At 32.7% G+C, this 12,673-nt stretch overlaps 3 protein-coding genes across 3 annotated transcripts; 2 read left to right on the forward strand and 1 right to left on the reverse strand.

Annotated features, from left to right (window-relative positions):
* Positions 1 to 1,817: 1,817 nt before the first annotated feature.
* On the forward strand, positions 1,818 to 6,734 carry LOC105624713 (meckelin). Its single transcript, XM_012206068.1, has 13 exons — positions 1,818 to 2,022; positions 2,108 to 2,269; positions 2,631 to 2,932; positions 3,321 to 3,515; positions 3,670 to 3,921; positions 3,998 to 4,152; positions 4,218 to 4,399; positions 4,466 to 4,752; positions 4,984 to 5,451; positions 5,522 to 5,790; positions 5,849 to 6,029; positions 6,207 to 6,417; positions 6,511 to 6,734. The coding sequence occupies exons 1-13, from the start codon at positions 1,818 to 1,820 to the stop codon at positions 6,732 to 6,734; spliced, it is 3,093 nt and encodes a 1,030-aa protein (XP_012061458.1).
* LOC105624712 (NADH dehydrogenase [ubiquinone] 1 beta subcomplex subunit 3) lies at positions 6,476 to 7,708 on the reverse strand. Its single transcript, XM_012206067.1, has 2 exons — positions 7,639 to 7,708; positions 6,476 to 7,210 (listed from the first exon to the last, which is right to left on the reverse strand). Exon 2 carries the CDS (start codon positions 7,208 to 7,210, stop codon positions 6,887 to 6,889), a length of 324 nt encoding a protein of 107 aa, XP_012061457.1. The 5' UTR covers positions 7,639 to 7,708; the 3' UTR covers positions 6,476 to 6,886.
* Positions 7,709 to 8,346: 638 nt separating this feature from the next.
* On the forward strand, positions 8,347 to 12,049 carry LOC105624714 (nucleolar protein 58). Its single transcript, XM_012206069.1, has 4 exons — positions 8,347 to 8,391; positions 9,563 to 9,639; positions 9,821 to 11,499; positions 11,913 to 12,049. The coding sequence occupies exons 1-4, from the start codon at positions 8,347 to 8,349 to the stop codon at positions 12,047 to 12,049; spliced, it is 1,938 nt and encodes a 645-aa protein (XP_012061459.1).
* The last annotated feature ends 624 nt before the right edge of the window (positions 12,050 to 12,673 follow it).

Consider the following 12,673-nt stretch of genomic DNA (forward strand, 5'->3'; position numbering starts at 1 on the left):
GACGACGTTTGTCAAAAGCACTACATTAATGATGCCGACACCGATTAGGAACGCGAGTGGCTTATGATGTTAATTTCATTCATAGTGAAAATGATGTTCGCCACGTTGCATCACGATTAAACCTTATAAAATACATGTATAATTAATCAAAGCCCTTTCCCTTTCAAAACTTCCCAATGAGAATTCTTCAAACTCGACTCTCGAGAGTGCAGAGGATATTTTTCACTGCAACCCCAAACATTTTCAGACTTCTTTTCGAACACGAAAATATAATGTAGAAAAAATGTCCTTCGACTTTGAAGAAATCCAATCAACATTAATTTTTATAAGGTTTAAACTAATTTCGAATAAGTGTGAAGTGTCTCTGTTGTGTTATTTGTTTTAAAATAAAAAATAGATCTTTTCAAAACTTTTCAAAAACGATGAAATTTGTTGAGGAAGAGAGAGAGAGAAAAAAAAAGTTTGCGGTTCGAAATAAAACATATCTCAATTAAGATATAAAACATTTTGCACAAAAATTGAAATAGTGATATAGGATAAAAAGAGAAAATTTTCATGTTCGTCGAAACTAAAAATTTTTTTATTATTATAAGAATTATTATAACAAGAAAATTCGTATTCCTGGCGCAAAAATAATACGAGATTTACATAGAAATATACAAAAAAAATCCAAGGATAAATCCTCGTAACAATCCATACCCGCGCATTGACAGCGATCTACACTTATCGTAATTGATCGCGATCGGTGGCGATCGGTGGCTTTGTCGCGAAGAAACGGATGAAAACGTGGCGCGAAAATCAGGTCACCCTTACCTAAAAACGATCACGAGGTGTTATCCTCCAGGATGCTGTTTCCTCGGAAGTAGCGGCGCGACTCCCACAGTCGTCGCGACGCCTGAATTATTTCCCACTCTTTGCGTTCACATTCTATCCCTACTTATCTGCTTGCCGGTGGTTCCACGGAGACGTGTGGAGAACTAACGCGACGCACAGTGGTTCCAATTCCTTCAAAAGCTCACCAAAACCTCATTTTTCAATTGTTCAATTGACTTTACAGTTGAAACACTCTGATAATAGAGATAATACTTTCTCGCTGGCTGATCCAGAAATTTAGAAGCTGGCCATTGGTATATCACAAGCGAAATTTTTTTTTAATTAAAATCAAATATGAAAAGATAGAATATTAAATTATTATTTAAACTGTTACACTGAAAAATTATCGTTTAATAATGTATAATTCATAAACGTTTAATTTGAAATTAAATTAGCAGAAAAAAAATGATATAATAGAATCTGTGCGTTATATCTAGAAGTTTTTTAAATTAAAAAATATATTTCGAATATCAAAATTGCGATTAAGCATTTTAAATAAAAATTTAAAATATTACATAACATTTTGCTATAAATATTTTTAAAAAAGAAGACTTAAAAAAAAAGAAATTTAAAAAAAGAAATTTCTTGAAAAAAAGTGGCTCAATTTTTAATTATAAAGAGTGACATTCATTCTAAAAATTTTAGAGAATAACGCAAATAATTTGTAAAAAACATTATAATATCATATAATATACTATGTTTCTTTTTATTTTAAATTAGAATCGTATTAAAAAATTATTAATTAATTTATTTATTATTAAAGAATATTAATTATTTTATTATTAAAAATGAATAATAAATAATTAATAAATAATTGAATAATAAATAATTTTGACTAGGCTTTTGGAATCATTGTGGACATGGTTCTCTCGATAAAATACTGGTACCGGGTGGCCGGATGCCCGTCGGCATGACAACTTTGTCGTCGTGATGGCACAACAAATATGAATTGCGCTCGAGGTGGCTACGATCGTCATCTAACATTGATTGTAATTATTTTCGCGAATCTCGCGAGTGCGTTCCACGGAAACAATGGGATTCTCGAGTACTGGAATCCGAATACGTGCAAATACGACGAGTACTTCGATACAGTCTCCTTGTCCTGCTTGCGATGCAATGCCAGCCGGAATCTCGTATCGACCGCGGACCGTAGGTGCATGGTTTGATTTTATCCGCTCGCTGTTTGCGATTTATTTCGCTTGTTCTACTATCCACGTGTGTGTGTTTCCCGCAGGTCTGCAATGCCAGTGCGACGAGTTAAGCGGAATGATCGGTTTCGAGAACGGCAGTCCACTTTGCGCCGCGTGCGGTCCCAACATGACCGCGACCGCTGACGGAAAGGATTGCGTCCTGCGCTCGAACGCGCCGTGCAAATGCTCCTCGAACCAAATAAAACGTAATCTCAGTGAATATTTTTAGCTGACAGTTCGACATTAGCTTGCCACTTTGCTGACACGACTGTCGCGTTCTGTCATCTATATTCAGAGGAAAAACAGAGTTGTGACTATTTATAGTTGACAATGATAAATTTTATATATGTAGAATTAATATATATGTAATTGTATAAACTATTTTATAACTATTAATTGTAATTGTAACGTAGTTTATTCAACTATAATATGTACACAATTCTAACACAATATAAAAATTTAATTCTATATTTTATATATTCTATATTCTATATTTATTTAATTCTATATTCATTTTTTATTATATAGGAATCTATTATTATGCATTTTTTATACTCTTGCTCGCAGTAGATCGAAATATAAATGGCGCACTGCTGGATGTTGTGCTCTGCGTAACGTGCATCCAAGGCACATATCCATCTGCCGATTGTTCCAAATGCTTGCCGTGCGGCAGCCGTGAGAACAGCGGCCACGTTAATTGCGTGTGCCCGAGTGCGACACACGTAAGATTAAGAAATTATTGTCTGCACAAAGATGACGTCACTGACTGGCCAGATATCAGAGGCACGTATCTGATGAAGTTCCGCAGCGAACACGTCGACAGTTATTATCTGAGAAGCGAACTGCAAGTCGCGGCGCACCTTTGCAAGGTGATGAGTATGTTGCGCGCAAAGATCTTAAATCAAATATCCATAGGCGATTTCTTATATTTAAGACCATCTTAAATACAGTCTTAAGATGTCCTAAATCAATTATAAAGTCGCATTAATATCTTAAAACATTACTTATTAAGGATATAAACGCAACTTTCATATGTACACATAATTTACTTAAAAATATAAATGATAATAGATATATATCTTCAAAGGTGACTCCAGACATCTTAAGAAAAAGAACGTGATTATGAATACTAGTCTTAGAATTTCTTCTGAAAAAACATGAAAGAATACAATATAACGATAATTACGATAACGATAATTACGATACTATTAAAATGCATAGTAATTGCAAAAAGACTTTGTGATTAACGGTTTTCAGAAGAGAGATAGAATGGCATGCGAGCATTTGTCAAACATATGCGCCCTGACTCTTTACAGTGATGGTATAGCTTGCATGTTTTTTATGCATACGCCCATGGCACCCGTATGGTTGTTTTACAATAAACAAGACGCAGCGGCGGTGCTGAACAATACAAGGATATCCGAGAAATATAGCCTCAGAAAAGGGGATAATGTACGGTACATTGTAGAAAAATTAGAGAATTATTATCAAAGTTGTTATGATAATAAGATGGTTATATCCAGTTAAATTATCAGTTAGATTTGGATATTTATCTTTAGAATACAATTGAAAACGAAATAATATATATATATATATATATTTTCAGAATACCATCCTCGATTTTACGATCGCAAGATTCGCATTAAACGGCAAATTCTTGTCCATCGGTAGACCGACTCTACCCTGTCAATTTCTGAGAAATGTAAGGTTCGGTGTAAATTTCAGCAAAAAATGCAAAACCACTGCTGTTGAATTACTCAACGCACAAGTAGAATTGCTATCTCCTTATTTAGCGTTTAGAGAGAACAATAGATCATTTATACACGCATTGCCTGTGATTGTTAAATCGCCAGATCAGGTATGGATCTCAATAATAATGATAATAATGATAAAATTTATACAATAATAAAATAATTAGATTTTTTACTTTGTAGAATATTAAAGAAATTTCGCATCAACAATTGGTACGAAAATTCTTTCTGGTCGACAATGTAAGCGGTTTCAAAGCATTACCGATGTTTATATACAACGGATTCATAAAAGCATCAGACCTTTCCGTGCTTCGTTATATGAAATCTTTGACTATTTTGTAAGTCGCATATAATTTACGTTACAAATTCTTTTGTGATTAATCATTGTTAATTTTATTTTCAGAGTAAACGTTCAGAATAGAAAAGATCATGGCAAGATCTTCGCGCCCATTTTGATTGTAGAGTACGATGAGTTAATGTATCAAGATTTCCTTAACAATTCCGATGTTACAATAAATTACAAAGTTGCATTTGTGCTGAAGGATAACGATATAGATTATGATGTTCAGGTAAAAATATTACAGTGTTTTACTTTTCTTTTAAATATTATATATATATATATATATATATATATATATATTATTTTTTTAGTTATAACTGTCGGAGTATTTACGGGAATAGCATTAATATTTTCCGGTATCAAGACATGGAATTATTATAAGCATAATCACAACAGCAATTTTAATATAGCCGTGTTATTGTGGTTTCTGATCTACAGCATGGGTGCGATTGGAAATGCAATTACATTTGTGTGCATTTGTACATGTGTGTATCTGTTTATCTTTTATAAAGCTCAAACTGTACCGTACGTTCTTCTTCCTAATGAAGATAGCGAAGGAAAAATCCGAACATACATTACCGTAGCATTTAGTTTTAAAGTAAGTAAGCAACGTAACATTTTATCTAAAATTAATTAACAGAAATCCAATTTACCACATAAAACTTGTTGAAATTTATAAATTAAATTGATCATCAATTTTAATGCTAATAGTATACTGCAAAGAATTTATTGAGAAAAATCTCAGCTAGAGTTTCAATTTGAACCTCTCGACTATTCGAGGCAGGATACATAAAATTTAGCATCCAACATTTTTGTTTCTTTCATTTAGATTGCAGAAATGATAGGATTCGTATATCAGCATTGGGATTTGAGCATCTTTTTCATCGACTGGGAACAACCGAGGACAATACCCGATCAACCGAAGTACGACTCTCCGCGTACTTCTTTACAGAAATTGTATTCCAACAGATTTCCAAAGGGCGAGGGTAAATCTTCGAGAATAACATCGGACATCATCGCGTCCAAGCGAAAGAGGAGATCACACAAGACGAACAGGAACACGAGCCCCAGTGAAATGTCCAAGTCTTCTTCGATTGAAAAATATACGCCAGATTTTTCTTCCATTTGTTCGATCGTGAAGTCGCCTTTGCAGGAGACAACCGAACGCAGTTACATACACGATTTTCCGATCAGCGTTTGGAGAACTTACTTCATCGCAAACGAGTGGTACAAATTGCAAACTAGAAGAAGGATAAATGTAGCATTGCAATCGATTTACACTCTGTGTTTCCTGCAGGTCAGCTGACATAAAAGAAATTTAATTTCATCCACAACACAACAAAATCTGAATAATTACATCGTTTCAGATATTCGATTTGGAATCGTGGATGTTAGCGACACCAGAATCGACCGTTGCAAATACATCCTCCAAAATGGAGAACAATTTTACGCTGGAATTCGCGATTTGTACATTCATGTACATATTTATATATCTTTTACAATGGTTCGTCCGATTTACGTTTTACGAGAGATACATTAGAAACAGACTGCAGAAGTTCGTAGATCTATGCTCGATCGCGAACATTAGTGTGTTCATATTGGCACACAATTATTATGGCTTTTATATTCATGGAAGGTAATTTAAGTGTGTCTTACAAAATGAAAGAGATAATTAATAATATTGCTTTTGATAGATCAGTACATGGATTTGCGGATACTGATCTTTCTACCCTGATAAATGATCTGAAAAAGGAAGAAGACGATTTATGTGCGCACAGAGGCTTGGTACCCGGCACAACAGACCAGACTTTTATATTATCATTGACCCACTCATTTAAATCATTATATGATGAACTCATGAAGCAAAAAAACAACGTACGTATGAGATTGTTTGTAGAAAAAAAAAGTATCACTGTTAATAACACTTCATTTATTTTCATGCCTATAAAAGAGAAAATCTTGAATTATTATATATTATTATACTGTTTTAAAGTAAGACTACCATATAATTTAAAAAAAATTATTGTACAGTTTGTAATACATTTTGCACAGGGAAGTGTGGGAATTTTAAAAGGAAGCGACACACCTTCTAGAAATTGGAAACAATTATTTGAAACCAGGTCAAAAATTAGGCTCTTCCTAATGCAATTTCTGGATCACTGCTTGGAAAATGAAGATTATATAATCAAAGAGCAACACATATTAGAAAAATTAGGGGACGTTCTTTTTGTAAATGCCAATGACAAATCTGTTTTTTATATTGGTACTAGAAAATTATTTTATAGATTTTATAGATTTTTAATCAAAATTTAATACAGATATTGTCGTTTTAACGAAATTAATTTTATTTTTGCAGATAACAATTATTCCTTCAACAAAGTGGTGCTTCATGGAAACGAATGGTTATTAGTGACATTTGAAATTACAGTGTTTGCCTTCTTTTTGGCATTGTATAATTCTTACATTTTCGCTTGTATAGCAACGGTTGTCATATCACAATTATTCTTAATAATCATTAGATGCAACGTTAAGAGAAATCTCTGCAATAAATCATTATTGGACAAGAGATTCCTAATGTAACTGTGATAAAATTAAACAATAATTAATTAAACAAATATTAACTAATACATTATAGTTATTACTTTTATAATTTATTTTCGTAGCTTATTTAGATATCGTTACACTTTACTATTTCTTACTTCCTTGTATTACATTAATATCCAAAGCGAACACTAATGATGACCATTTCCATGCTTGTCCCCATGATGTCCATGTCCTGAGTAATCGATCCCAAAATATTGTTCAACAGCGATAGTTATGAGGAATGCTGGTATAGCAATTCTCCAGCCTCTCGTTACACATATTAATCCGCGTATAAAAGGCGATGCACTTCTTTTGTAGCGCCACACTTGATTTCTCAGCCAAGGATCTCTCAATCCTTTCTTGGCTAATTCTTCTTGAACATGTTTCAATTCTGGTACATCTTCCACTTTATAAATATCATGATTGGGTATTTGGTATGATGGACCGTGATGGTGTGCGTCGTGACCTCCCATCTATAAAAAATAAATAAGATAATTTTTTTCATTAAAATATATATGTATTTTAAAAATTACTAACTGGTTATTAATATCTTTGTTATTTACCAGTCAGTAATAAATCATCTAAATATTCACTTTACATTGTATATCAATACAAAAATTCTAACATTCTCCCTCACATGTAATAATTTTTATAACATTATGCCGTTCAATAATACATTTCATTTCTAATTGCATAGTTTTCATAGTAGCCATTTTTGAAACAATAAGTTGTTCAATGATCATAGATGATTTCTCTAATTACATGTTTTCAGTTATAGTAGAGGTTAATTTTTATCACCCTAAGATTAAATATATGCCCAAAGAAATCACCCTAAATTAAAACTATGATACAATAGAAAACGTTTCGACATTATTATAAAAAAATATTTATTATCACGTACATTGTGAGAACGTGGTTGATATTTCTCGAATTGAAATTATGTAATTTATCTCCTTTGGATTATTTTGGACAATTTTGGAGTAACCAGCTGATTTTAAATCCCAGAACTATAAATGTAATATAGATAGACCAAATATATAGCTTGTGAAAACGTGAAAGTGTACCTTAAAGCTGATAGTATAATGAAAATGCTGACTGCTTTCCCGTGACAGTCGGAATTTCGGAAAATGGAATCTTGGAAAAGTAAATACGACCAATCAGATTAGCGCCTTACGAATGCGGTAAACTTAAATGATTCTGACCGGTCACATTACTTTTCTAATATTCCGTTTCCTAAATTCCGACTATCTAATTCCACTATGGTTTCGGTCATATTCCAACGTTCTGCGGTTCCAATCAGTGATGCGAATTTAGAGTCGCTTGCAGCACAGTTACTAGCATGAAAGGGGAGAGTATAAGAAGATACATACACTACATGAATACACATATCCGTGTATCTTGCGCATGCGTGTCCGTCTATGCTCTTTTCATGCTAAGCGTTGCAAGCGGCCCAGAATTCACATCACTGATTCAAACTAATCTATTCTGTGGTTCCGACGATCGGCGTGGATTTGGTGGATGTGGCGTGGACGTTAAATTTATTTATTGGCATGAAAATTGTATGAAATTGATTATTACGATTAATCGTTGTAAAGAAAACGCTGCAATCATGTTGGTGCTGTTCGAGACGTCGGCAGGTTACGCGATATTCAAGGTAATTTAAAATTTGTCAGAAATGCCGAACTTCCTAACCTAAATGAATGCGCACGTGTTAGCCTCATTTTATTTCCCAGCAGGAGTATCGCGTATACAATGAAATTATTTAATATATAATATTCATTTGGAATGGAAAGTTACTTTTTAAAAGTAACAAGTTATAATTACTCGTTACCGAGTAGAAAAAATAAGAAGTTATTACCCATCAGAAATGATAATGAAATCGACATCGAAACGATGTTGATTTAATACTTTCGACGTCGAATTGACATCGATTCTATTATCAATGCTGACTGAATAGTTATCGATTTTTAAAAGTAACTCATTACAATTATCATAGACTTGAGAAAATAATTTTTCGTTATTTTTCCGTTATTTTTTTTATCTACGATCGCCAATCACAGCGGACGGAGGGGTTTCTCTAATCTCAAGTTATAAAAAATTGTGTAAAATTACAACTATTACAGTGGATAATTTTAAGATCCATTATAATAGTTGTAAATGTCCACACGTTTGTAAATTTGCAATATGCAAATAAAAATAATTTCATTATAACTAAGTAGATTGTGGAAGTACAATTACAATGTGTATGTGTTACAGGATAATGACAATACATTTCTCATTGTATATTATACATTTAACAACAATACATAAAAAATTTCTGTTATATTACATAATATTATTAAAATTTGGATAATTTTTTTAAAAATATTTAAAATATCCTGCTATTTACATAATTTTCAATATAAAATAAAATATATTTACACAATAAAATTTATTTATTAACATAATTTTTGTGGACTTACATAATTTCTGTAAAATTGCATGATTTTTTATATACACAGGCCTAATCATGTAATCTATTTTACATCTATTATATTATAGATGTAAAGAAATTTTTTTTTACAACGTAAGTGGCTTGTGTCATATCGTGTTCAATCATGTACAAAGTAATGATAAAAATGACTGTAAAATTTGTTACTGTTATAAAAAAATGTAACTTCGTTATCGTTACCAAAGAAAAAAAGTAACACAGTTACCAATAAAGTTACCAAGAAAATAACTTGTAACTGTAACTTTGTTACAACGAGTTACTTCCATTCCCTGATAATATTATGTATTGTATATTATAGATTTAAATTTGTATATTATAAACAATTTGCTTGTAGGTTCTAGATGAAAACAAACTCGCTCAGTCAGAAGATCTTCACAAGGACTTTGAGACTCCTGAAGCTGCCAGTAGATTGTAAGTTTTTCTTTCAAGAATCTGTAGGTCTATTTTTTTTAGCTGAGCTACTTTTTATATTTAAAGTGAAATAAGTATATGTTTTATGTAGCAATAAAAAACAAATCTATCTCTCTTCTTAGCCCACATTGTACTATTTTATTTGATGTATCATGATCCTCATGTATTTTTTGCTTTACAGACTTAAATTAAAATACTTTCACAAGTTTGAGGACACCACCGAAGCATTATGTGCCGCTACGGCGCTTGTAAACAGCAAGTTATCCAAATCTTTGAAGAAAACACTCAGAAACTGTTGCATCGAGGCCCATGAACAGCTGGCGGTAGCCGATGCCAAACTAGGCTGTGCCATCAAGGATAAGTTGCAGTTGTCCTGTGTAAGCAATACGGCAGTGCAGGAGTTGATGAGATGCATCAGAAGTCAATTGGACAGTTTGATAAGTGGGGTGACCGAGAAGGAGAGGACGGCCATGACGCTGGGCCTGGCGCACAGTCTTTCCAGATACAAACTCAAGTTCTCACCCGACAAGGTCGATACTATGGTTATACAGGCAGTGTGTTTGCTGGATGATCTGGATAAGGAGCTCAACAACTATATAATGCGAGCGCGCGAATGGTACGGCTGGCACTTTCCTGAGCTAGGCAAAATCGTGACTGACAATCTTCAATACATAAAGACGATGCATATACTTGGCCAACGAGAGAACGCTATCAAATGTGATCTGTCAGATATTCTGACAGAGGAAGTCGAGGAGAGAGTGAAGGAAGCCGCGGAAACCTCAATGGGCTCAGAGATCTCGGAATACGACGCTGAACACATGCAATGCTTATGTGTTGAGATACTTGAGCTTCATCAATACCGATCCCAGTTGTGCGATTATCTGAAGACTAGGATGATGGCATTAGCGCCAAACCTCACAGTTCTCGTCGGCGATTTGATTGGTGCACGTCTAATATCTAAGGCCGGTTCTTTGACAAGTCTTGCTAAACATCCAGCATCTACTTTACAAATTCTCGGTGCAGAGAAGGCACTGTTCCGTGCTCTTAAATCAAAGAAGAACACACCCAAGTATGGTTTAATCTACCATTCACAACTTGTCGGACAATCCTCAAACAAAAATAAGGGTAAAATATCCAGAATGTTGGCAGCAAAAGCATCTTTAGCAACAAGAGTTGATGCTTTGGGAGATACTGCAAGCTTCGAACTTGGTGCGGAGCACAAAGTGAAATTGGAGGCACGATTAAGAATGCTTGAAGAAGGAAATATCCGTCGGATAAGTGGCACTGCCAAAGCAAAGGCTAAATTTGAAAAATATCAAGTTAAGAACGAATACATGCAGTATTCAACATCTATAGACTCAACACTGACGACTAAGAAGAGGCCATTAATTGAAGAGATTGAAACACAAGAAAACGAGGAAATGCCTAAAAAGAAGAAAAAGAAATACAGCACAAGTTCTGAACAAATCAAGGAGGAAATGAAGGAAGAAGAATCGCAAACGGAAATAGAATCGATTACTATACCGAAGAAAAAGAAGAAACATAGTCTAGAACATAATATAGAACAAGGAGAATTTTCTGGTACTCAAAAAACGGAATCCGATATTCCGAAAAAGAAGAAAAAACACAAATTAGAATCCAAAACAGAAGACATTGCAGAAACATCTGATATCAAAGAAGAAGCGCAAGCTGAAGCGGATTCAGATATCATATCGAAGAAAAAAAAGAAGAAAAAGAAAGAATCAATTGAACTTGAAGAAGCAGCATCTATAAAAAGTGAGGAAAAATATGAAACAGTATCTGTAAAAAGTCAAGAAACATTTGAAGGAGATGTTTCAGTTGAAGCTGGAACAAGTGAAGGTAACTATAAAAATAAAAATGCACATACAAGATTTCGAATAAATATCGAATATAGTAATTGATTTTCAGTTTTTATTTTTCACTATTAAATATCTTGATTTGGCTAGAAAACAATTTAAAAGTAATATTGCAAAAAATGTAAACATTTAGAAAATATATAGGTTTAAATCTCTCTTTACAGCAATTACAGCAAGATATTTGAAGATTTTTTTTTTTAACAGATTTCTGTAATTTCAAATCTGTAATTAATCTTCTAATTAAGTTCTTCTTAAGCTGTCATATAACTAAGCAGACTTTTATTCATGGGTTAAATAAAATAATTCTGACTTTTATTCTATTAAATTTTGTAATAAATAATAAAATAGCCGTCCAAATAAGAATTTATTATTTTATTATTTTATTTTTATTTACAGAAAAGAAGAAAAAGAAAAAGAAAAAGGAAAAAGAAAGCGAGGAGCTGCAACAAACAATAGTATCTGCTGAACAGGTGGAGGAACCAGTTTCAAGCGAGAAAAAGAAAAAGAAAAAAAAGAAATCAAAACAAAATTAAACTTGAATAGAATATGTAAAGAGATAAAGTCGTAGCATAAACTTTTGCGTAACACATAAGACATAAGATGCTTCTTCTTTGATACTAGAAGTTTCTGATATATCTTCTGTTTTTGATTTTAACTTGTATTCTTTTTTTCCGAAATGTTGATTTTTATTTGTGCAGAAAAAAGGCATAAGAAAATCAACCACAATTAAAATCCTTCATTTCATATTATGATTGATTAATTTCTTGCTTTATGCATTATATGTCATATAAAAGCGTTATACAAAAGTCTGTGTTGCGGCTTATAAGATAAAAAATACAAATTTCTACATTAAATTTTTATGTATATACAGGATTATTTAACATGATTGTCTAGATTTCCACTTATCCAACGTATATTTTTTGCCTTAAATATTCTTAACCGTGCCTTCAGCTTATCTTGTACTCTGCGCTAAGCTTGAAGTTTATAGTATCTCAATTAATTTTTTAATATAGATGTAGAAGAACAATTATAGATATATGATGTCTGTCCTTTTTAGCTAAATTTCTTGGACAGTTCATCTTTTTTTTCTCTAATATTATATATATATATATACATGCACATATATATATATATATATACTACACACACACACACAC

Source organism: Atta cephalotes (genome assembly GCF_000143395.1).
Source record: "Atta cephalotes unplaced genomic scaffold scaffold00086, whole genome shotgun sequence".
NCBI lineage: Eukaryota > Metazoa > Arthropoda > Insecta > Hymenoptera > Formicidae > Atta > Atta cephalotes.